This window comes from Bombina bombina, chromosome 4, assembly GCF_027579735.1.
Source record: "Bombina bombina isolate aBomBom1 chromosome 4, aBomBom1.pri, whole genome shotgun sequence".
NCBI classification, from domain to species: Eukaryota; Metazoa; Chordata; class Amphibia; order Anura; family Bombinatoridae; genus Bombina; species Bombina bombina.
Genome location: NC_069502.1, coordinates 690,936,156 through 690,963,123, shown reverse-complemented (window position 1 = coordinate 690,963,123; position 26,968 = coordinate 690,936,156). Strand labels below are relative to the sequence as shown.

At 39.4% G+C, this 26,968-nt stretch overlaps 1 protein-coding gene across 1 annotated transcript in view; it reads left to right on the top strand.

Moving 5' to 3' along the window:
• Positions 1–3,234, top strand: part of REV3L (REV3 like, DNA directed polymerase zeta catalytic subunit) — a 471,052-nt gene extending 467,818 nt beyond the window's left edge. The window contains exon 32 of the mRNA XM_053710865.1: positions 2,036–3,234. Within this exon, the coding sequence (XP_053566840.1) occupies positions 2,036–2,176 (141 nt within the window). The 3' untranslated portion in view covers positions 2,177–3,234. The remainder of the gene's footprint in view (positions 1–2,035) is intronic.
• The last annotated feature ends 23,734 nt before the right edge of the window (positions 3,235–26,968 follow it).

Below are 26,968 nucleotides of genomic sequence, written 5' to 3'. Positions count from 1 at the left end.
CCAAAGGATATAGGGCTACCGCACAAGTGTGAGAATTTTCGATTGTTATGAGAACAGTGATTATACTGCATTCTCGTGTGTAAATATCTATTTTTTTACTACTGTGAGACCTAGTTTGTGATTGCCCCAGTGCTTAGACATAACAGTTACAAATGTAATTCTTTTAGAATTCCTAGAGTTCTTGTGTTCCTGCAGGAAGGCTTAGATAAAGCTCTAAGCCTCTGATCAAAATTAAACCATTTATTCCTCAAGTTTCTCCTCCTTGGAATAATTATCTGGTTTTGAGGGGTTTTCCAACTACTCCTTTTGAGTTAATGCAATTCAGGTCAGAAAGCTACAGCTGTTTCTTTAGCAGCTTGGCTTAAAGCTTTAATTTGCCAGGCTTAATTGATTGCCGGGAAAACTCCCCCTGAGGGAATTACTGCTCATTCCACTAGACCAGTTGCTGCTTGATAGGGTGTTTCATATTGAGGCTTCTTTTGATCATATTTGTAAGGCAGCTTACTTGGTCTTAAGTTTTATCACTTGATGTGTATGCTTCTTTTGAGGCTGCCTCTGGCTGAAAAGTACTGCAAGCCATAGTGCCTGAATAGTAACGTCCTTCCTTCACTGTTTGTCTCCCCATCCCCCATTTACGATGGTCTTGTGGATTCCACAACTTGGTTATTGATTTCCACATATGATGACTTGTGGACTTTCACCATCTGACGAAAGAAAACAAAATTGATGCTTATCTGAAAAATTAATTTCTTTCATGATGGTGAAAGTCCATGAGCCCTGCCCTTTCCTTTTGTTTAGGTGCCAGCAATACTTGTTTTTGTACTTCTTTGTCCCACTTGATCTTTCCTGTTTTCCTCTTCTACTTGGCTATATGTATGACTGAGGATCATTGGAAGTGGGAGGGCTTTAAAGATCTGGTGTGTCAGGAGGGGAATATCCCCACATGTGATGACTCGTGAGCTTTCACTATCATGAAATAAAGAAATGTATCTGGTAAGCATAAATGGTTTTATAAATTCCCTATATATATATATATATATATATGTTACAGGTAAAGTAAAACTGACATTACCCAAGTGGCTGTGGGTAAAGCCCAATGTTCTGTAATTCCCTACACTCTACACTATTTTTTTTTTTTTTTTTTGCCTCCACCTGGTGGGTTCAAGGTAGGCGCACTGCCGAACCACTGGCATCCACCCCAAGTGAACCTTGGGAAAGAGGTTTACAACGGGGGCTTCACCCCCCCTTAAACCCCCCAGGTGGGGGCAAAAAAGATAGTGAAGATGGCAAATTACAGTGCATGCCATATGTTTGATGCAGTGACTCCGCACTCTGAGGGGATTTATGATCATACATCAGGCTTTACCCACAGCCACTTGGGTAATGTCAGTTTTACCCAGGTAATCGTAGGGCTGTACCCTCAATATACATATATATGTGTGTGTGTGTGTGTGTGTGTATGTATGTGTGTATATATATATATATATATATATATATATATATATATATATATATCCTTTTATTTTTTTTAATACATTTTAGGTGGAACATGAAAAAATATATAAATGTGTTCCTTTTTTGCACAATGTGTGTAGCTTTAAAGGGACACTAACCCCAATTTTTTACTTTCATTATTCAGATAGAGCATGCGATTTTAAGCAACTTTCTAATTTACTCCTAGTATCAATTTTTTTTTGTTCTCTTGCTTTCTTTATTTGAGAAATAAGGCATCTAAGCTAAGGAGCTAGACGATTTTTGGTTTAGTACACTAGACAGCACTTGTTTATTGGTGCTGTCAAATCAGCAAGGAAAACCCAGGTTGTGAACCAAAAATGGGCCGGCTTCTAAACTTACATTCTTGCCTTTCAGATAAAGATAGCAAGAGAATGAAGACAAATTGATAATAGGAGTAAATTAGAAAGTTGCTTAAAATTGCATGCTCTATCTGAATCATGAAAGAAAAAATTTGGGTTAATTGTCCCTTTAAGTAATTAACAACAAAGTAATATATATATTTTTTTTCTTTTGATTTTAGTTATGCAAGAATTGCACAGGTTGCAGCGATCAACAAATCCAATGTGTTTCCCTCAACTGTCCAGTACTTTTCAAGCTTTCCAGAGTTGGTCGGGAATTGTCAAAGGCTCCCTATCTACGTCAGCTTCTAGAACAGTTTTGATTTTTTTTTTTATTTTTTTTTTTTGTAAGATTACTGGTGCTATTTTTTAGTGTTGAATCACACTACAACCTATTGTGCATGGTGCTGTTTTGAATTACATTGTTTTAATTATTTTTATTATTGGTTTAATAAGACTGTTTTTCAAACTTTCAAGCACTTGCTATCTCCATCAGTGCTGGGATTAGACTTCATATTGTTTTATCTTTTTATGATGTACAAAGTACTTTCTTTTTCATTCACCTTTGTAACATACTGTTTTATATCACAGATGTTTGAACTAGATAGAGAAATCATACTGTAAATTCATTTCTTAAAATAATAGCTTTGATTACTTTCTGGCTTACAGCTACGGAAGGAGCACTGAGGTCACGGAATTATTATTACTAAAATACATCCATATAAGAACTATCTCTTCAAGCCTAAAGCGTCCATTTTCTTTATAAGTTTATTTTGCAAAATATTTTGTAAATATACCTTTTTTTACTTTTGAAACAACCGAGTAAAATAATGTGCAATGTATTTTATACAAATGATTTGGAAGTTGGTAGGTATATTTCCTTCAAAGTTTTACTCCATCCAGATGATTTTTTTTATTGGACTGTGCAAATAGTATTTCTGTTTAACATTTCAGGCGTCCATTTCATAAAGAAAAGAAGCAAAATTATTTAAAAAAAAGAAAGTCTTGTTTTAGCTATTAATGGGGCATTGTGAGGAACTGTGCAAAGACATTTTTGTTTAAAAAAAAACAAACAAAAAAAACTGTGGGACTGTTGCAATACTTTAAATTTAAGATTTATTACATTTTGCTTGTTTTGTATAGACATTTCTATGGTTTTTAAATATGCTTAAAATATTTTTTTTCTTTCCTTATGTACAGTTAAATCTTATTTGCCATCACCCTGAACACAACATTGTATTTAGACTATTTGTATAACTGTATTATACTAAAGAAGGAATTATGTTGTCAGTGTATCGTTTTTCTAAACTGGAAATCATTTTGTTTGAAAATTTAAAAATGGAAACAATATTAAAAATTAATAAAATATGTAATATGGAAACTGACTTTTCTATAAAACAAAAATCTGACATAGTATACAAGTTTCACTTTTACTTAACATTTTCCTATGAAAGTCTGCAAATATCATCATGTGTGCTGTTCATTCCCTGGCCACCAGGAGGAGACGTTTTTCATTTGCCTCCATAGAAGTGAGGTGAACTTCTGAAGTGCTGTGATCTTTACATTGTAAAGTTATAATATACAGGTATACCCCGCTCATACAGCGGGTTAGGGACCGGAGCCCCGCTGTAAAGTGAAAACCGCCTTAAAGTGAAACAAGGCAGTTTTAGCTTTCTTTTCAGTGTTTAAAATCCTGAAAACATGTTTGAACTAACATATATTAGGGGTGAAATAGTGCTATGTTTAGTTTAACACTAGCACAGCAAGTATTCAATTAGTATTCAATAAATACTGCACCTGTAAAATAGTGACAATTACTGTAGTACAATTTGCCAGACTATAGCACTGAGACATAGATTGCACTGCAATGCTAATAACAGAGTGAACTAAGCATAACAAAATGGTGCCATTCACTTTTTTAGCAATCTCACAATGAGTACAGCACTGTTTCAAAATCCTTGGAGGTTTTACTTCAGCTCCACAAAGCGCTGTATTAGCGAATCGCTGTAAAGTGAGGTATACCTGTATAGAAATTTGATAGAGATTCACTAACTGCTCTGAGGGGATGAAAGAAGCCAGCTGAGCAGCTTCTTATAGTGTGAAGTTGTCACTGGCTTCCCAAGTAAAATAGAAAATGATCTGCCAATCCCCCACGTGTGCTGCTCTTCATTCTCATATTTGCCCTTCTACTAAATGCAGTCTGCTCTCAGGTGGTGCAGGGTAGAGGACGGTGGCAGCAGGACTACCTTCCACATACCAGTGGCTAGATACACTATAGTGTAGGTTCAAATAGCATGGGGGTATTTATTATTTTAGAAACATTTTGGCACTATTTCTTACAATCTAGTAATTTTAAGATACAGACCCTTTGATTAGGCCGGAACCAGCACATAGCAGTCTGATCAGCTTTTAACAGGCTGCAACATTAGCCACGTTTGTTTAATTTAGATTTTGCTTTTTCTTCATAAAACGGCACTTGGGTAGGAAGTTGTTAAAACTAGGGAAACAGCATGGACATGTGCAGTGGCAATCTAATATGCCTTCTATATTGGTATTCCGGCTTTTCTAAAGGTGGTGTGGCCAATTAACACACTTTAGAGCACCAAAATCACTTTTTATAATAAACTATTTTCATTTCTGAGTTCTGTGTATTTTCTGCAGAAAATGTATAACTTTTTTGGAAGAATTTTTACCGGCGTGCTTGTGTTTTGAGACTTTGTGGGTTGCTGTATTCAGTTACTCTGTACCTTACTGTGTTTATTACACTTTCCTCTCTCCCATTCTTCTGTTTTGGATTTAAATGAGGCATCTTTAGGTCCTGCAGGATTGATGGCAGATCTGGGAACCATGCTTGCTTTCCTTCTCTGTGTATTATCTGCAAAACTGTAATTGTTGCTGTGTGACACTTGTACTGAGCATATTGTATATTCTAGACAGGTGCTGTGGTTCCTTCTGACAGTCATTCAGGAAATACTACTGACCTAGCCCCATATCTTAGGGATAATATCCAATCTACTGTGTAACAACTGGTTGTGGTTATGCCTCCCCCCTACCAAAGCTAAGGCAGGTACTAGCTGCAGTTTGTACTTTTCTAGATAAGTTTCCCCAGAGTCTCCTATGATTAGTGACCTGTATAGTTCCCCTGAGAGATCTAAGGTGATGTCAGACTCTAACAGCTCCTCCTTGTCTGGTTCTTAGGATCCCCCCATGCCTTGTTAAAGTAAGTACTGCATACTTTAGAGCAGTGATTTTCAACATTTTTTTTGCCGTGGCACACTTTTTTACATTAAAAAATCCTGCGGCACACCACCATCCCAAAATTTTACAAAATCACACATTGTAGAATAATACAGCATATATTATACATCATAATGATTGTCTGTGAATGAATGTCAATATGTCATGGTTGTAAATGATGCTTGCCTGTCTGCCTGATGAGCCTGTCACATCAAAACAAGCAAAATTTAAAAAATATGTCACACTGTTCTCAGTCTGCCGCGGCACACCTGAGGATCTCTCACGGCACACTAGTGTGCCGTGGCACACTGGTTGAAAAACACTCCTTTAGAGGTAATAGAGGATCCCACGCCTCCTGAGGCTTCTGCTTACATTTTTGATACATTTTCTTTCCTAAGATATGGAGAGTCCACAATGTCATTCAATTACAAGTGGGAATATCACTCCTGACCAGCAGGACGATGGCAAAGAGCACCACAGCAAAGCTGTTAATGTGTAACTCCCCTACACATAATCCCTAGTCATTCTCTTTGCCTCTGTCAATGGAGGAGGTGAAGTTTGGTGTCTGAAGAAATGAATTCCTTTTTCAGGTACTTTTCCCTGAAAGCAAGGATTTGGGTTTAGCTGAGTCCACGTCAATCTCTTCAGTAGAGTAGTGGTGGCTTTTTAGCAGTTAGGAAGTTGTGAGGTAGTCCTTGCTTTGTTTTCTAACACATTGCTTCCCATGGTACAGAAAGCCAGAGTTGGTTACTCTGTTCTTTCTTTTCCTACAGGTCTCTGTAAGGAGTATGTGTCCTTTCACGCCTTGTGAGCTGTCTTCCTGCCGGACAGTTAGACTGCAGGTAAGTGCTTTTGTCTTCTAGGTCTTGGAATGTCATATGGAGAAGATGGGGACATATTTAAAATCCTCTATACAGGATTTTCTTTGGCAGTGGGCAGGCACATTATGTATGTTGAGACTAGGGGTTAATCTTCCCTTTATTGGGACGTTTTTCCTCTTTGGGCTAAAATTTGGCAGTTGTGTGACTTATGTTTTATACAGGGATTTATGTATAAACTTAAAATTTGGCAGTTGGTTTTCTTTGCTTGCTTAGCTAGAACAGGCTAACTGATAGACTGCTTGAGCGTTTGTGTAAGGGGGCCTGATTGGTTTTATTATTTTAAATAATTTTTGCATAACCTAAGCGGCTGTGGTATAAAAAAAAAAAAAGTGACCATGTATTTAAAAAAATTCTACAATTTGGGGAATTTTTTTATTTAGTATTATGGACATGGACCAAGACTATGTCTTTTGACAAATGCTTGTTATGCCATGAGGCACAAATTGTTTTGCCTATGCAATTCTGTGCTGCATGCTTAGCTAGAACACTTGCCATCTGAGCCCAATGTCTTTCAGGATGATGCTGTTCAGGCAATGCCACAGCTTTCTCCTCAAACTTCCCAAGCCTTTATGACGTCACATACAGTGCCCTGCATTTCCTCTCAGCCTCCTGGAGGAGTTTATTTGCCTGCAGATTTTGCTGCACAGGTATCTTCTGCGGTATCTGCAGCATTATCTACTTTTCCTATGCTGGAAAAACGTGAGAGGATAATTAGACATTCAGATAGTAAGGTTTCTGTTCCACCTACTGCTACGCAGGTTGCCCTCCCTCATAAGTCTGATAAAGAGGATATGTCGGTAGTCTCTGAGGGTGATATCTCAGATTTGGACAGTATTATTCCTTCATCTGATACTGAAGAAGTAAACTTCAGATTTAAGCTTGAAAACCTTTGTGTACTGTTAAAGGAGGTATTGGCTACTTTGGACGACCCCAATACTTCTGTCGTTGCCAACCATAAGAAGACCATGTGACGGAGATTTCCTTCTCCCTGTCTCCTGTATTTAAAAAGATGTTTCCTGTTGCTGACTCCATTAAAGATTCTTGGCGCATGGTGCCTAAAGTAGAAGGGGCTATTTCTACTCTGGCTAAGAGAACTACGATCCCTATAGATAGAGGATAGCTGCTCCTTTAAGGATCCCATGGACAAAAAGCTGGAAGCGTATTTGAAGATGTATGTTCATTAAGGTCTTCAATGGCAACCTGCAGTTTGTCTTGCCACAGTAGCAAGTGCGGCATCTTATTGGTGCAACGCCTTGTCTGAATTAATTTTAGTAGAGACTCCGTTGGAGGAGATACAAGATAGGATTAAGGCTCTCAAACTAGCCAATTCCTTTATTTCTGATGCTAACATGCAAGTTATTAGACTGGGAGCCAATATGTCTGGCTTCTCTGTCCTAGTCCGTAGGGCATTGTGGCTAAAATCTTGGTCAGCTGATGTTACCTCTAAGTCCAAGCTTTTGGCGCTTCCTTAAAAGGGTAAGATCTTGTTCGGACCTGATCTGGCAGAAATAATTTCTGATATTATGGGTGGAAAAGGGTCTTTTCTACTGCAAGACAAGAACAGACTCAAAGGACTTCAAAGTAATTTTCATCCCTTTCATAACTTCAAAGGTCAAAAGTCCTCCTCTTCCAAGCAAGAGCAGTCCAAGTCTTCTATCAAAGAAACCCTCAGCTGAGTCTGTCAGCATGAAGGGTCGGCTTCCGGTCCGGGATCGGATCAAGTGGGGGGCAGACTTTCCCTGTTTGGTCAAGGGTGGAGACGAGATGTCCCAGATCCTTGGACTCAGGGTTACAAAATAGAATTCAAAACTTTCCCTCCCAGGGGCAGATTCCACCTCTCAAGATTATCTGCAGACCAGGTAAAAAGAGAGGAATTCTTGAACTGCGTTCAGGACCTTTCGTCCCTGGGAATGATTGTTCCAGTTTCAGTAAGGGAACAGGGTCTAGGATTCTATTCAAATATGTTTGTGGTTCCCATAAAAGAGGGAACTATTTAACCCATTTTAGACCTAAAGTGCCTCAACAAGTTTCTCAGGGTACTGTCATTCAAAATGGAAACCATTCGTTCCATTCTTCCTTTAGCCCAAGAGGGTCAGTTCATGATGACCATAGACCTGAAGGACATGTATCTTCATGTTCCCATCCTCAGGGATCATCACAAATTCCTGTGATTCGCCTTTCTAGACAAACATTTTCAGTTTGTGGCTCTTCCGTTTGGACTTGCCACAGCTCCCACAATTTTCTCAAAGGTTCTGGGGGCTCTCTTGGCAGGGTCTAGGGAATTGCAGTGGCGTCTGTCAGTATATTTATGAAAATCTTAGTAGTGCTATCCAAATAATATATCAGCTTATGGCAGGGTTATGACACAATACAAACAATAATTTTCCTTAAAAATAGAAACCCTTAATCAACATGCATCTACTTACAGGGGTGTCCAAACTTTGCTCTCCAGAGGTTTTGGAACTACATTTCCAATGATGCTCAGCCAGCATTTTATCTAGCTGAGCATCATGGGAAATGTAGTTCCAAAACCTCTGGAGAGCAAAGTTTGGACACCCCTGATCTACTAGAAACAATAAAATTAATATAAATACCTGAACTCTTTTATTTAGTTAATATCCATGAACATTTTTGAAATATATTTGCAATAAAAGGAATATGAAATAAATTTATATGCGCTTGAAAACTATTTAAATATGCTATGCAAAGTTTATACACGCTTATCTTTAGAACCAACCTTATTTATAAATAGCCTTTAACATCCAAGCAATACAATTCTAAACTGTGCTCTTAAACAATAGGATAATATATATATTCTGCTATTTAACTGCAATTTATCCTAATACAATATTGACTTAAAACACCAGAACTTTCATAGATAAATCACTTAGTCTACCAGATACAAATTTAAACAATACCTAGGCTTATAAAATATGAACTTGAAAAACACACTGCTTCTTTAAATCTTTTAACTGTACTTTAAACTGCAGTGACTTAGAACTTAACTAATAGTCTTGCCAATAACCTTGAATACGTTACCAGGGTAAAGAGCAGTTGATATCCAATATTCCTTAATAGGAATTGTTTCACCTCAGAATTCCAAAAAGTATAATTTGCAGTCAATGAGAAAGTGGTAGATCAGCTTTGCCAAAATAAAATGGTCTTTTTCACGCCCAGCAGGAACCAGTTTTCAAGTTTAGCTCCGCAAAATCTCCTCTCTTTATGTTCGCAATCACTTTATATGGGTTCTCCTCACTGGTGAATTGGAAACGCCCCAAAACGGAAACCTTGTTTCGGATTGGCCCTCGTGCTGGTCCCTGGTCCGCCCTTAGAGTTGAAACATGTTTACCATGGCAACGTATCTTTTGGACAGTTAAATTCTCTTAACTGTCCTACCAGTATTGGCCCTTAGGTGGCAGCAGGTATCCAGACAAAACAATTCAGCATGACAATACATACAAATTCATTTAACCAACATTTTTAGACAGTGAAATATTGCTGTAAACTATGTAATAACTGCCTTAATTTCTTGTATTGATCTCTCACAATATTCATTTTATATGGGGTAGGATCACGCCACCTCTCTGATCATTTTGATATGAAACATCAAATATATCTAACATTATATTAAAATAATTTATATTTTATTTGGTCTAACAGAAAATTTATATTTCATCAAAGTAACTTCCATATCTTCATCTCACTATATTTTAAGAGATATATTTAGAACTTTATAAACATTTATTGCACATTCATATGATATGACTTATTTCATTTCATGCAGGCATTCCATCTCTTTCTAAGTGCATAGATTGATGCCCATGACCAATGGTTGTCTGCAATAAAAATAGAAATAATTATTAGAAATGATCCAAGCATTCATATGTATTTGATGTAGTCATTACTCAACATAGCAATCATTCATTTAATATAAAATGTCTCAGTCCCATATATATACATATCTGGGTTATTTGAATTTTTCCAAACACATATGAAACTAGTATTATTCCCTTTGCAAAAATGTATTTATTTTTATTTAAAATCTAAGTACAGTTGCATGAAATCATAATGTAAGCCATGTGCCTTCACTGTATGCTGTCCTCCCCTAGACACAATGTCTCTTATTCACCACATCTTGTATATTCCAGGGTTAGTAACCACACAGCATGAGCCACTCAAACAAATCTGTGCTAATTACCAGTCCCTTTTGAAAAATGCTTGCATTTTTCACATCTCTTCAGACGGATCGGCATCTCCCTTGGAGGAAACCCATATATGGGCATGTATCCTGTTCTAGGTATCAGAATGCTGTAATTTAACATTGGTTCCCAGGCAATCATACAGATGGTTTCTGAAACTGTGTTAATTTTCAGTTCCTTGCTAAATTATACAATTGCATAATTTAGCATATTGAGTGTGTGAGATCTCCCAGAAACAATCCTTTGTTCTACAAACAGTGTGCACATCCACAGACTTACTAAATAAAGACAAATATACTTCTATATATTATTTAATAATATTTCAAATACCTTGACACGCCATACCTGGACGACATATTGGTTCAGGCGCCATCTTTTCAACAAGCAAACTCTCATACAGAGATCTTGTTGTCTTTTCTACGTTCCCACGGTTGGAAAGTGAATCTGGAAAAGAGTTCCCTTGTTCAAGATACAATGGTGGTTTTCTTAGGGACCATAATAGATTTCCTATCTATGAAAATTTGTCTGACTGAGGTCAGAAAATCCAAAATTCTCTCCTCTTGCCTCTCTCTTCAGTCTACTGTTCGGCCATCAGTGGCTCAATGTATGGAGGTAATTGGTCTGATGGTCGATTCCATGGACATCATTCCCTTTACTCGATTCCATTTGAGAGCTCTGCAATTATACATGCTCAGACAATGGAACGGAGACCATTTAGATCTGTTTAAGAGGATAGATCTAGACCAGTCGACAAGAGACTCTCTCCAGTGGTGGCTTTCTCAGGACAATCTGTCTCAGGGCACATGCTTCCAGAGACCTTCCTGGGTGATTGTGACCACGGACGCCAGCCTGTTAGGCTGGGGAGCAGTCTGGGACTCGTTAAAGGCGCAGGGACTATGCTCTGATGGCTTGGCCTCAATTGTCTTTAGTCTGGTTTATCAGGTTTCAGTCGGACAACATCACCTCAGTGGCTTACATCAACCACCAGGGAGGAACTCGGAGTTCCTTAGCTATGAAGGAGGTGGCACAGATTATTCAGTGGGCGGAAGCTCACAATTTTTGTCCATCTGCCATCCACATTCCTGGAGTGGACAACTGGGAATCGGATTTCCTGAGCAGACAGACATTTCATCCTGGGGAGTGGGCTCTCCATTCGGAGGTGTTCTTCAGGTTAAACCTCAATTGGGGGTGCTGGAGTTGGATCTGATGGCGTCTCGGCAGAACGCCAAGCTTCCAAGGTACGGTTTAAAGTCAAGAGATCCTCAGACCGCTCTGATAGATGCTCTGACGGTTCCTTGGGATTTCGGTCTAGCATACCTGTTTCCTCCGTTATTGCTAGTATCAAACAGGAGAGAGCATCTGTAATTCTAATAGCTCCTGCATGGCCTCACAGGATCTGGTATGCAGACCTAGTGAAGATGTCATCTCGGCCACCTTGGAGGTTGCCTCTGAAGAAGGACCTTCTAACTAAGGGTCCATTCCTCCATCCATATCTCGTTTCTCTGAAGCTTGGAGATTGAAACGCTTAGTTCTGTCTAAGCGTGGATTTTCTGAGTCGGTCATTGAGACCATGATCCAGGCTCGCAAGCCTGTTACTCGTAAAATTTACTATAAGGTATGGCGTAAATACTTTTATTGGTGTGAACCAAAGGCTACTCTTGGAGTAGGGTCAAGATTTCTAGGATTTTGTCTTTTCTCCAGGAAGGTCTGGAGAAAGGGTTGTCAGTTCTTTGAAAGGTCAGATTTCTGCATTATCTATCAGATGTGTCAGATGTTCAATCTTTTTGTAAGGCCCTGTTCAGAGTGAGGCATGTGTTTAAACCTGTTGCTCCTCCTTGGAGCCTTAATCTTGTTCTTAAAGTTTTGCAGCAAGGCTCCGTTTGAGCCAATGCAGCATTCCATAGATATTAAGTTGCTATCTTGGAAGATTTGTTTCTTATTGCTATCTCTTCTGCTCGGAGAGTTTCGGAACTCGGCTTTGCAGTGTGATTCGCCTTACCTTATCTTTCATGCGGATAAGGCGGTTCTTCGTACTAAATTGGGGTTTCTTCCTTAAGTGGTTTCGGATAGAAATATTAATCAGGAAATTGTTGTTCCTTCTCTCTCTCCCATTCCTTCTCATAAAGAACGTCTGTTGCACAACTTGGATGTTGTGCGTGCTCTAAAATTCTACCTACTGGTGACTAAGGATTTTCGCCAGTCTTCTGCCCTGTTTATTTATTTCTCAGGAAAGCATAAAGGTCAAAAGGCTACTTCTCTTTCCCTCTAGTTGAAAAGTATGATTCGTTTTGCTTATGAGACTGCTGGACAGCAGCCTCCTGAGAGAATTACAGCTCATTCTACTAGGGCTGTCTCCTCTTCTTAGGCTTTCAAAAAGTAAGCTTCTGTGGAACAGATTTGCAAGGCTGCAACTTGGTCCTCTACATACTTTTTCTAAATTTTAAAAATTTGATACTTTTGCCTCTGCTGAGGCCTCTTTTGGGAGAAAGGTTCTTCAAGCGGTGGTGCCTTCTGTTTAGGTCTGCCTGTCTTGTTCTCCCTCCCAGTTCATTCTGTGTCCTCTAGCTTGGGTATTGGTTCCCACTAGTAATTGAATGACGTTGTGGACTCTCCATATCATAGGAAAGAAAACAAAATTTATGCTTACCTGATAAATTTCTTTCCGGATATGGAGAGTCCCCACCCTTTATTAAGATAGTTATTTTTGACTAAACCTCAGGCATCTCTACACACACCTTTGTGTTATTCCTTTTCCATTTCCCTTCGGTCGAATGACTGGGGATTATGGGTAGGGGAGTGACACTTAACAGCTTTGCTGTGGTGCTCCTTGCATCCTCCTGTTGGCCAGGAGTAATATTCCCACTAGTAATTGAATGACTACATGGACTCTCCATATCCGCAAATAAAGAAATTTATCAGGTAAGCATACATTTTGTTTTTAAAGCCTGCACCTAAACAGCCTACCTCCTTACCTGTTCCTGATTCTATTTTGGGCATTCTTTGTTCCTTCAACTATATTTAAAGCCATATTTACTTTACCTGCTGTTACCCTAGAGGTATTGGAGACCATTCCACGTTAGTGAAGTGTACCATTATTCACCTAGTACCTCTTCCAAAGACCCCATGGATAGGCAGCTTGATGGCTTTCATATGTCTTTTCAGCTGACAAGCTACTTATTTCTGTGTTCTTGTTGGGGCAGATTGAGACTTTTTGGGGAGATTTGGCAAAATCCATATCAGACCCTGGGCACTGGAAATCATTTCTAAGGAATATAAAATCAGTTTTCTTTCATATAGGTGGCGAGAGTCCACGACCTGTTACTTATAGGATATTCATCCCTACCAGGAGGAACTCAAAAAGCCTATAAAACCCCTCCCAACTCACAAATACCTTTATTTTTACTTTGCCTCTGTTGGAGGTGGTTGAAGCATGATGATGTGCTTGATTTCTTTAGTGAAAGGCACTTTAGAGCATATTAAAGCCCAATTCCCCTCAGAGTACAGTGCTTGTCAGGGGGATGTGATTGGAGTATTGCCCCATGATATGTTTCCGCCTCATAGGCTCTCTGCAAATTCGGTCACAGGGACTCTTCTTCTGCCTCCCTTTACAGATCAACGTTATACTCCTATTCCATTACCTCTGCTCATATGTTTCAATACTGGTTTGGCTGTCTGTTAATAAGTGGACAAGTGTCTATGGGTAAGTATATATCTTTCTAATGACACGATGAGTCCACAGATCATCATTAATTACTGTTGGGAATATCACTCCTGCCCAGCAGGAGGCGGCAAAGAGCACCACAGCAAAGCTGTTAAATATCCCTTCCCTCCCACCCACAAAAATAAAGCAATTACGTGGTTTCACTTCAAAGAATAAAACAGTTCCGTTTTTGCAGTTCATCAAAATAATCAGTTACCTTTTAAAATTTAAAGAAACAGTAACGTTGTTTTCTATATAAAATTTTAGAGAAATGTTCTATTTGTCTTATTTATTTCTGTTAGAAGTATATATATCAAAGTTTTAATTTCTATCTCCTTGGTTTAAATTATTATATAGTCGGCCAGTCCTTGTATGTTCCTCATGTGTTGAGGAACACAAGATTTATTTATTTTATTTATGAGCCAATATTGTTTGGGAGTTTATTTTTGACAATGCTCAAAATATTCTGCAATTTTCTCCTCTGGTGTCTGGTGTCCCCAAATTGTTTTATTATTAGTAATACATTGCCATGCTTTTCCTCCCAACTCCCAAGTGTGTATGGTTTCTGTCTCGACTGGATCTATTCCGAACTTCCCTCTCATAAGTTTGAAGAAGAGGATATTTCGGTATCTCCTGAGATTTAGATCTCAGAATCAGACAGTGTAATCCCTTCCTCTGATGCTGGAGTGTTATTCTTCAGATTTAAGCCAGGGCACCTCCATTTTCTACTTAAGGAGGTTTTAGCTACCCTGGACGATCTGATACTACGGTCATAGTCAATCCTAAACAAGTTTTTTAACGTGCCCTCCATGGCGGAAGTATTCCTTGTACCTTATAGGGCTACAGTGATTTTTACTAGGAATGAGAGAGACTGGGTACCCCTTTTTTTCTCCATTACCTATAATAAGAAGTTAGAGGGGTTGTTCGGGGTTTACAATGACTCCATGCCATTGGTATTGCTACTGTCACCAGTGCGGCAGCATACTGGTTTGATGCGTTGTCTGATTTTATTCGGACAGACACTCCTCTCAAAGAAATTCAGGATAGGATAAAGGCCCTTAAGTTGGCCAACTCCTTTATCACAGATACTTCCCTAAAGGTTATTAAGCCAGTAGCTAAGATTTCCGGTGTTGCCGTACTGGCCCGCAGAGTTTTATGGTTAAAATCTTGGTCTGCGGATGTGTCATCTAAGTCTAAACTTTTGGCGATGCCTTACGAGGGAAAGACCTTGTTTGGGCTGGTTTGACGGAAATAATTTCTGACATTCCTCCCTTAGGATAAGAGAAATAAACATAAGGGACGTCAGAGTAATTTTCATTCCTTTCAAAGTTTTAAGGGACTCCCTTTTCCAAGCAGGAGCAGTCTAAGCCTTCCTGGAGGTCCAATTAGTCTTGGAACAAGGGAAAACGATCTAAAAAGCCTGCTATTGAATCAAAAACAGCAGGAAGGGCTTGCCCCGGGACCGGATCTTGTGGGGGGCAGTCGTTCTTTCTTCACTCAGGCATGGGTTTGAGATATTCAGGATCCCTGGGTGTTGGACATAGTGTTACAGGGATACAAACTAGAGTTCAAGAATTTTCCTCCCAGGGGCAGGTTTCTGCTTTCAAGATTATCTGTAGACCAGACTAAAAGAGAGACTTTCTTACACTGTGTTTGGGACCTCTCCGACCTGGGAGTGTTAGTTCCTGTTCTGATGCAGGAACGGGGTCTGGGGTTCTATTCCAATTTTAGATTTCAAGAGTCTAAACAAGTTCCTCAAATTGCCGTCCTTCAAGATGGAATCTATTGTTCCATTCTTTCTTTCGTCCAGAGGATTTAAAGGACGAATACTTGCATGTTCCCATCACAGGGACCATCACAAGTTTCTAAGTTTTGATTTTCTAGACAAACTCTTCAGTTTGTGGTTCTTCCATTTGGCCTTGCCACAGCTCCCAGAAATTTCTCAAAGGTTTTTGGGATCCCGACTGGCGGTGCTCCTTGCGGGGCATTGCAGTGGCACCTTATCTGGACGACATTCTGGTTCAGGCGCCCTCCTTTCAACAAGTAAGATCACTCACGGAAACATTGTTATCTTTCCTGCGGTCTCACAGCTGGAAGGTGAATTTGGGAAAGAGTTCCTTAGCTCCAACTACAAGGGTAGTTTTTCTTTGGAACCATAATAGTTTCCTCATCAATGAAAATTTTTCTGACAAGTCAGGAAATCAAAGATTTTCGATTCTACCTAGCACATCAGTCCTCTCCTCAGCCATCAGTGGCTCAGTGCATGAAGGTAATGGGCTGATGGTAGCGGCAATGAACATCATCCCGTTCAGATCCTGTGATGTTCTGATTCGATACTCCAATTTACCGTAATTCCCAATTTAAACTGGGGAAGAGAAAGCTCAACTTTGGTTTGTGCAGATCAACACTAAATAATTACTGCAGTATACTTACCCCGAAAATTTCAGAGTCCAACTTCCTCAAATATAAGGGCAGATGATCAATAGGGGGTGGAGCTTCTGTCTAGTCCCCCCAGGTGTTTGCGTAACTTCAGATGATAAAACTTTCACTGAAATATGTTATATACAACAGTGTAAATAATGTGCAGTATACTCACTCCAAGATACTTGGAATCCAGCTTCTCGCACGATGGCTGTAGTGATAGTGTTGCAATTTCAACAGGCAGCAAACAAATATTTGTTGCAAAACAAACATTTATTAAAACATATAAATTAGCTCTATAAAATGGCTCTACGCGCTTCAACGATGAACTCGTCTTTCTCAAGCAATTTAAAATTGAAAGGTGCTGCCCTTGGAATATACAGGTGCTTTATATACAGAGTAATTAGGGTTCCTCTTCCAGTATTACTGAGATTGGACTCACATAGTTAACAAAGTATAACATCCAGAATTTATCTTTATCCGATTTAAAATATTTCAGATTCAAAATTAAAATGACCATTTAAAATAAAAAGTCTTGCTTGAAGAAAATAAAAACTAACATTTTATCACCTCTTTCACTTTACCCTTCCTATTACTTAGAGTAGGCAAAGAGAATGACTGGGGGTGGAGTCAAGGGAGGAGCTATATAGACAGCTCTGCTGTGGTGCTCTTTGCCACTTCATGTTAGCAGGAGGATAATATCCCACAAGTAAAGGATGAATCCGTGGACTCGTCGTATCTTATAGAAGGTATAATATTTTGTTTTTTTATCAGGTTATCTTTTCAATAATGCCAAATTTGCTAAATGGGAAGAATTTGCAAATTTCAATAAACAGGGTAATAACCCTAAACTTTTTTTTGGAAACTGCAAAGGTGGCAATGAAGGTAAAAATAACCGCTTTTGCTTTAAGTTTTAATAAAAGTAACAAAATGGAATAGTAAATAAACGTATATGCATATAAAGAGATATTTAAACTCATCAGAGAGGAAAAACAATATAAAATAAGAGATACTTATTTAAAACAAACCCTTATTATGAATAGTAAACAACTGGGAATGTTTTATAGATTTGGGAATAAGGCTGGGAAATTAATGGCTTATCACATTAAATTGCAGAGGAAGTCTAATAATAAATAATAATAAAGATGGAACACAGATAATAACACATAATAGTGGAATTAGAAAAGCGTTTATGGAATATTATCAAGATTTGACCAGGCATTAGCGAGGAGGAAAAATGTATATTGAATAAGGATCTTGAAATACAAGAGTTGGAAAAGCTATTAAAGAATTATGGCCTAGATTTAGAGTTTGGCGGTAGCCGTGAAAACCAGCGTTAGAGGCTCCTAACGCTGGTTTTAGGCTACCGCCGGTATTTGGAGTCACTCAAAATAGGGTCTAACGCTCACTTTCCAGCCGCGACTTTTCCATACCGCAGATCCCCTTACGTAAATTGCGTATCCTATCTTTTCAATGGGATTTTTATAACTCCGGTATTTAGAGTCGTGTCTGAAGTGAGCATTAGACATCTAACGACAAAACTCCAGCCGCAGGAAAAAAGTCAGTAGTTAAGAGCTTTCTGGGCTAACGCCGGTTTATAAAGCTCTTAACTACTGTACTCTAAAGTACACTAACACCCATAAACTACCTATGTACCCCTAAACCGAGGTCCCCCCACATCGCCGACACTCAAAACATTTTTTTTAACTCCTAATCTGCCGACCGCCACCTACGTTATCCTTATGTACCCCTAATCAGCCAATCAGATTGAACTCGCATTCTATTGGCTGTTCCGATCAGCCAATAGAATGCAAGCTCAATCTGATTGGCTGATTGGATCAGCCAATCGGATTGAACTTGATTCTGATTGGCTGATTCCATCAGCCAATCAGAATATTCCTACCTTAATTCCGATTGGCTGATAGAATCCTATCAGCCAATCGGAATTCGAGGGACGCCATCTTGGATGACGTCATTTAAAGGAACCGTCATTCGTCGTTCAGTCGTCGGCCAGGATGGATGTTCCGCGGTGGAGGTCTTCAGGATGCTGCCGCTTCGCTCCGGATGGATGCCACTTGGATGAAGACTTCAATCGGATGGAAGACCTCTTCTGGCCCGCTTGGATGAAGACTTCAGCCGGATTATGGACCTCTTCAGCCCCCCGCTTGGGCTTGGATCAGGACATCGGAGGAGCTCTTCTGGACCGATCGGTGAACCTGGTATGGTGAAGACAAGGTAGGATGATCTTCAGGGGCTTAGTGTTAGGTTTATTTAAGGGGGGTTTGGGTTAGATTAGGGGTATGTGGGTGGTGGGTTGTAATGTTGGGGGGCCTGGGTATTGTATGTTTTTTTTTACAGGCAAAAGAGCTGTATTTCTTGGGGCATGCCCCGCAAAGGGCCCTGTTCAGGGCTGGTAAGGTAAAAGAGCTTTGAACTTTAGTAATTTAGAATAGGGTAGGGCATTTTTTTATTTTGGGGGGCTTTGTTATTTTATTAGGGGGCTTAGAGTAGGTGTAATTAGTTTAAAATTGTTGTAATATTTTTCTTATGTTTGTAAATATTTTTTTATTTTTTGTAACTTAGTTCTTTTTTATTTTTTGTACTTTAGCTAGTTTATTTAATTGTATTTATTTGTAGCAATTGTATTTAATTAATTTATTGATAGTCTAGTGTTAGGTTTATTTGTAACTTAGGTTAGGATTTCTTTTACAGGTAAATTTGTAATTATTTTAACTATTTTAGCTATTAAATAGTTCTTAACTATTTAATAGCTATTGTACCTGGTTAAAATAAATACAAAGTTACCTGTAAAATAAATATAAATCCTAAAATAGCTATAATATAATTATAATTTATATTGTAGCTATATTAGGATTTATTTTACAGGTAAGTATTTAGCTTTAAATAGGAATAATTTATTTAATAAGAGTTAATTAATTTTGTTAGATTTAAATTATATTTAACTTAGGGGGGTGTTAGTATTAGGGTTAGACTTAGCTTTAGGGGTTAATACATTTATTAGAATAGCGGCGAGATTCGGTCGGCAGATTAGGGGTTAATAATTGAAGTTAGGTGTTGGCGATGTTAGGGAGGGCAGATTAGGGGTTAATACTATTTATGATAGGGTTAGTGAGGCGGATTAGGGGTTAATAACTTTATTATAGTAGCGCTCAGGTCCGGTCGGCAGATTAGGGGTTAATAAGTGTAGGCAGGTGGAGGCGACGTTGTGGGGGGCAGATTAGGGGTTAATAAATATAATATAGGGGTCGGCGATGTTAGGGCAGCAGATTAGGGGTACATAGGGATAATGTAAGTAGCGGCGGTTTACGGAGCGGCAGATTAGGGGTTAATAATAATATGCAGGGGTCAGCGATAGCGGGGGCGGCAGATTAGGGGTTAATAAGTGTAAGGTTAGGGGTGTTTAGACTCGGGGTACATGTTAGAGTGTTAAGTGCAGACGTAGGAAGGGTTACCGCATAGCAAACAATGGGGCTGCGTTAGGAGCTGAACGCGGCTTTTTTGCAGGTGTTTGGTTTTTTTTTCAGCTCAAACAGCCCAATTGTTTCCTATGGGGGAATCGTGCACGAGCACATTTTTGAGGCTGGCCGCGTCCGTAAGCAACTATGGTATCGAGAGTTGAAGCTGCGTTAAAAATGCTCTACACTCCTTTTTTGGAGCCTAACGCAGCCTTTATGTGGACTCTCGATACCAGAGTTATTTTTATGGTGCGGCCAGAAAAAAGCCGGCGTTAGTTTTTCGGGTCGTTACCGACAAAACTCCAAATCTAGGCCCATGTATGCAGAAAACTCTGGGTTTAGATAGATTACCAGATGAATAAGATACTGATAGAAAAAGTTAAGGATCCCTCTTACAACATTAACACAATTTTAAGGAATTCAATTTTATCATCTAAAGCCTTCACTTAACTAAAATATTAGTTATATTAATGAAAATAATTCATGTATAGGTGTGTCGGGTTCTCTGGGGGCTAAAAGCCCTTATTTTTAGGGGGCGCATTCCAGTTTTTCAACTTGGAATTTTCATATCTGTCATCATGCACCCATGTCCTATTTGGGACATTTCTGAAGCTGGCCAATAGAATTTACCCCCAAAAAACCATATATTTTTGAAAAGTAGACACCCTAGGGTATTTCAAATGCTGGTATTTTAACACTTTCCATGCACTAATTCAACCACCAGTCTTTGTCAAACTTTTGGGTAGTCATTTGTTTGTGTTATTTTTCACACACATTGTGCTTTAGACATGGATTCTCAGGTCCTGTTATGTGTTACTGCCAAAGAAGACCCCAATATGTGTTCACCAACATCTCCTGAGTACAGTGATACCACCTATGTATAGGTTTGTTGGCTTGTTTGGAGAATGCAATGCCAAATGTCTGACATGCGTTTGTGATTTTTTTTTCATATTTAACATATTTTCTTTCCTATTGTCTTTTTGGGGGTCTTTTTACATACCCCAATTTATTTGCTTTCCATAAATGTGCATATATTTGAAAAGTTGACACCCCAAGGTATTATATATGGAGTGCTTTGATGCCTTTTATGCAACTGTTTTAGCCAAAAAAATGGAGAAAGTGTATGGTGGTAATTTTTCAATTTTCATTTTTAAACACACATTGCTTTTTGACTATGATTTAGGAGAAACTGTTGTAAGTTATTGCAAAAAAACACTCCAGGTTGTTTTCTGCAAGACCTCCTGAGTACACCTATGCCCCCCATGCATAGGTTTGCCAGGATTTTGGGAAGGTTCAGTTACAATTGTATGACTTGTAATTTGAGTTGAAAGTGAGAGTATTTCTTCTGATAGGCCTATTTTTAGTTTGGGGCCTATTGCATACCCCAGTTTTATTTATTGCCATAAAAGTGTATATATTTGAAACGTTGATACCCCAAGGTATTGTATATGCCTTTGATGCAACCGTTTTAGTTAAAAAAATGGAGAATGTGTATAGTTGTAATTTTTCAATTTTCATTTTTACACACACATTGCTTTTTTACTATGATTTAGGAGAGCTTGTTGTAAGTTATTGCAAGAAAACACTCCAGGTTGTTTTCTGCAAGACCCCCTGAGTACACCCATGCCCCCCATGCATAGGTTTGACAGGGGTTTTGGTAAAATACAGCACCAATTTTAGAACTTATAAAAAATAAAACAGTGAAATGTAAAACTCTGGCACAGTAACAGTAAAAACAAAAACAAACAAACTCAGTAACAGTAAACGTAACCAAACCCCCCCCCCAAAAAAAAAAAAAAACACAACGGCAAAGGTAAAAAAAATAAAAAAATTTACTAGTGTGTGATACCGCTTGAAGCAGTCCCCAATGCAGAGTCCAGGCTGTCCTGGGCAATCAGGACAGTAAAAGGTGGTGTCCCTTCTCTGCCACCTCTTGGTACAGACTCTGCATTTATTTGAGGTTTCTGCTTTGCGGCAGTAGGGGGGATTTTAAAAATAAAATGAGTAGCCCCAACTCTGCTCTCTCCCATCACCGCCCGGGGAGCAGGTGCATCTTGGTACAAAATCCCCGAAATGATCTGGAGCTAAACCTGTAAAAAAGTCAGTTTCATTCCGAGGTTTGCTTTTTTGAACAACAAAAAAGCGTTGTGGGTTGCAATCTGCATTAAGTAAATTGCAACCTTTTTGTACCAGGCAGTTGTCCTCCGCATAATTAGGTAGGGCTGCAGCAGCTGATCTGCCATATCAACCCCACCCATATGCCGGTTATAAGCCTTGATGCACACTGGCTTCCTTATGCTCTCTGCTCTGCCACGTACAGAGACCTCCCCAGTCCTCTCATTGTGGATGGTGGTAAGAAGGTACACATCCTTCTTGTCACTGTACTGCCAACCGCTCCTCTTGGCGCAGAGCTGAGGTCTCCCCCCTTTGTAGCTGGGTGCGTGTAAGTTGTCCTGGGAAACCTGTGCGGTTCTTTTTAATTGTACCGCAAGCTACTGTATCAAAGCAATACAGTAGCTTGAACAAAAGGACATTTGTATAAAAATTATCCAAATACAAGTGGTACCCTTTGTTCATTAGGGGTAATATCAGGTCCCAGACAATCTTGCCAGTGGTTCCCATATGTTCTGGGCAACCTGGAGGGTCAAGGTGGCTATCCTTTCCCTCAAACACCCGGAAGGCATGAATATACCCACTCTCACAGAGCTTATACACCTTTACTCTATATCTGGAGTGCTTGGAAGGAATATACTGCTTGAATCCCAGCCTTCCCTTATACTTCATCAGGGATTTATCCACACATATATTCCTTCCAGGTGTATACGCCTCTGCAAACCTGGCAGTAAAGTGAGTAATCAGTGGGTGGATTTTATACAGCCTGTCAAACTGGGGATGCTCCCTAGGGGGGCACAGGCTGTTGTCGCTGAAGTGCATGAAATGCAGAATCATTTCATACCTCTTCCTCGACATACTTTCGGAGAAAATGGGGGTAAAACAGATGGGGCTACTGCTCCAGTAGGAGCGAACGGAGGGTTTCTTTATGATGCCCATCAGCATAGTCAATGCCCAGAATTTTTTTAATTCTGGCACATCGACGGGGGCCCATTGCTGCTTTGCCAAATAACTGTCAGGCTTTGCAGCACGGAACTGATGGGCATATAAATTAGTTTGGGCGACAATGTTCCCTAATACATCCTCGCCCAGAAACACCTCCATAAACTGCTGGGGGCTAAATCCGGCCGCATCCACATTTATGCCTGGATTTGCTGTGAATGGTGGGATATCTGGCCTCTGGAGATGAGGCATTACCCACCCTTCAGCAGCAATGGCAGCTGGAGCAACACGTCTCCTTCTGGCAGGGGGGCTAGCAGGGGGGTGGCAGCCACAGATACATAACTATCAGTTGAGACTGTATCTAATGATGTATCTGAGCATATGGCAGGGTCAAAATTGGAGTCTGAGTCCGACATAGAGGCGTCTGACGCTGACACAAGTATGGCATATGCCTCCTCAGCACTATATGTTCTCTGTGACATGATTTATATGTATCTGTCACAGAGAAAAAAAATTACTAAAAAAAAAATCAACACAAAATTTAAATTAACTAAATGGCTCTGATAAGAGCCTTTGGGTCTCACAAAAAATTACTAAAAAAAAATGAACGCCTAAAAAATGCATAGAGCAAAAAAGTGCTTTTGTGCAAGAGCCAGTGATTTATAGTGATCACTGGCAAGCTAGGGGTTAATTACTAAAAAAAAAATCAACACAAAATTTAAATTAACTAAATGGCTCTGATAAGTGCCTTTGGGTCTCACAAAAAATTACTAAAAAAAATGAACCCCTAAAAAAATGCAGAGAGCAAAAAAGTGCTTTTGTGCAAGAGCCAGTGATTTGTAGTGATCACTGGCAAGCTAGGGGATAATGGCTCTGAAAAGAACCTTTGGGTTTTTAAATTTTTAAACTAATATAACTAAATAAATCTCTCTCAACACAGATCTCTCTATTTCTCCAACAAAAACGCAAGTGAGGAGAGGGAGGGAGATCCACACTGATCAGTGGCAATATTTACTAATATTGACATGATCAGACAAATGGGATATTTTATTATTATAAATTAAATTATAGAGCAAGCTCAGATTGGATGACCCCAGCCTGACCCATATGATGAGGCAGGCTAGGGACACCCCCAGAAGCCCCATGATGCATTGGGCATCGCCATCTTTGAAGCCACATGGGGGAGGGAGGAGGGGGCTAATTTATTAAAAATATATATTTTTATTGTTTTTTTTTAAATTTATTACTATACTTTACTAAGTGCCTCGACCTACCAAGACACTTAGCACACTTACTGAGCATCAGAAGGCTGACCGATGGCTTCTGATGCTCTGCCTGACTGCTGGGCTCCACGTGGAGCCAAAATGGAGCCCAGCAGTCAGGAACAGTATTGCAGGATGCCTCAACAACGAGGCATCACTGCAATACTGTTTGAGCGGCTCCTGCGCTCAGATCACCCTCATCATATGTATATGTTCCATAGTGTAGCGGTCCCACCCAGAGTGGCCCTCTCTGCATTGGTGGATTAAAAAAGGTATTGCAGTGATGCCTCAATATTGAGGCATCACTGCAATACCTTACACTTCCACCGCTTCCACCGCTTTAAACCCCAGAGGACCTGCCAGGAACGTCCTTGGTCCTTAAGGGTATTTGTTTGTAGGACGTTCCTGGCACATCCTCGTTAGCGAAGGGGTTAAGCAGGCTCAGTTTGAACCATGGCATTCCATAAATTTTAAATAATATCTTCTGCTCGGAGAGTTAAGGTACTCTCGGCTTTGCAGTGTTATTCGCTTTATCTTTTTTCGGATAAGGCGGTTATTTATCCTAAGTGGAATTTTTTGGGGGGAATTTGTTGTTCCCTCTCCATGTCCTAATTCTTATATGTTAAGGAACGTGTGTGCACAATTTGGATGTTGTGCGTACTTAATATTTTTTCTTCTGTTTTTTGTTTGTTTTCTCTGTATCAGAAAGCTACTGCTACTTCTCTTTTCTCTGGTTGAGAAGTGTATTTTTGTTTGTTTTTCAGACTGAGGGGCTGCAGTCTCCTGGGAGAATTATGGCTCAGTACACGAGGGCTATCTCTTCTTCTTGGATTTTCAAAGATGAAGCTTCTATGGATCGGTTTTGCAAGACTGCAACTTGAAATTTGATTCTTCTGCCTCGGCTGAGGCTTCTTTTGGGAGAAAGGTTATTCAAGCGGTGGTGCCTTCTGTTTAGGTCTGCCTGTCTTGTCCCTCCCTATTCATCTGTGGACTCACCATATCGTAGGAAAGAAAACAGGATTTATGCTTACCTGATAAATCTATTTCTTTCCCGATATGGTGAGTCCACTGCTCCGCCCCTTATTTCAAGAGTTATTTTTTTTACTAAATCTCAGGCACCTCTACACCTTGTGTTACTCCTTTTTTCTCCATTTCACTTTAGTTGAATGACTGGGGATTGTGGGAAGGGAAGTGATACTTAACAGCTTTTCTGTGGTGCTCTATGCCTCCTCCTGCTGGCCAGGAGTGGATTTCCCAACAGTAATTGATGAAGCCGTGGACTCACCATATCTGGAAAGAAATAGATTTATCAGGTAAGCATAAATCCTGTTTTTAGAAGCCTGTTTAGTTTGGATGCCGAGAAGGTTTTTGACAAAATATTATGGGACTATTTTTTTGCCTCTTAGGAAATGTTGGATAGAAAGGAATTTTTTTTAAGTTATTCAAAGTTTATATAGAGCAACTAATGCCCAAATGGGTACCTTACAGAAATGTCTATATTGCAAAGGGGAACTAAACAGGACTGTCCTCTTTGTCATTTGCTGTTTGACTTAGCAATAGAACCTTTAGATATTAAAATTAGAGACTCTGGGGCGGGTACAGAAATTGGTAGGTGAAAAGTAAATGTCTCATATGTTGATGATATGATGGTATTTATGCAAAACCCGTTAATGTTAAAAAACAAACAAACTGTCAAATCATTGAAAAATCTTTAATTCTATGGCTTAATAAAAGATAAAACACAAAATTATAATAAATGGTATAAAACCGTTTACAAACGAAAAGACAGTTTACAGACAATCGCCTAGATTACGAGTTTTGTCGGTAAAGTCCCGCGGTGCTAACGAGCCTTTTGTTTCCAGCGCACCCTTAAGACAACGCTGGTATTACGAGTTGTCTGAATGGCTGCGTTAGCCTCAGAAAAGGGAGCGTTGAGACAAATTTAGCTCCACTTCAACTTTCAATACCAGCGTTGCCTACAGTAGCGGTAAGTTGGAAAAACTTGCTCGTGCACGATTTCCCCATAGGAAACAATGGGGCTGAGCTGGCTGTAACAAAAAACTAACACCTGCAAAAAAGCAGCGTTCAGTTCCTAACGCAGCCCCATTGTTTCCTATGGGAAAATACTTTCTAAGTCTACACCTAACACCCTAACATGAACCCCGAGTCTAAACACCCCTAACCTTACACTTATTAACCCCTAATCTCCCGCTATCACTGACACCTGCATTATACTATTAACCCCTAATCTGCCGCTCCGGACACCGCCGCAACCTACATTATAGCTATGAACCCCTAATCTGCTGTCCCTAACATCGCCGACACCTATATTATATTTATTAACCCTTAATCTGCCGCCCCCAACCTCGCTGCCACCTACCTACACTTATTAACCCCTAATCTGCCGACTGGACATCGCCGCCACTATAATAAATGTATTAACCCCTAAACCGCCGCACTCCCACCTCGCAAACACTATAATAAATTGTATTAACCCCTAATCTGCCCTCCCTAACATCGCCGCCACCTACCTACAATTATTAACTCCTAATCTCCCGACCCCAACGTCGCTGCTACTATAATAAAGTTATGAACCCCTAAACCTAAGTCTAACCCTAACACCCCCCTAAGTTAAATATAATTTAAATTAAATGAAATAAATTTACTATAATGAAAAAAAATATTCCTATTTAAAACTAAATACTTACCTATAAAATAAACCCTAATATAGCTACAATATAACTAATAGTTACATTGTAGCTATTTTAGGATTTATATTTATTTTACAGGCAACTTTGTATTTTTTTTATCTAGGTACAATAGCTATTAAATAGTTAATAACTATTTAATAGTTACCTAGTTAAAATAATTACAAAATTACCTGT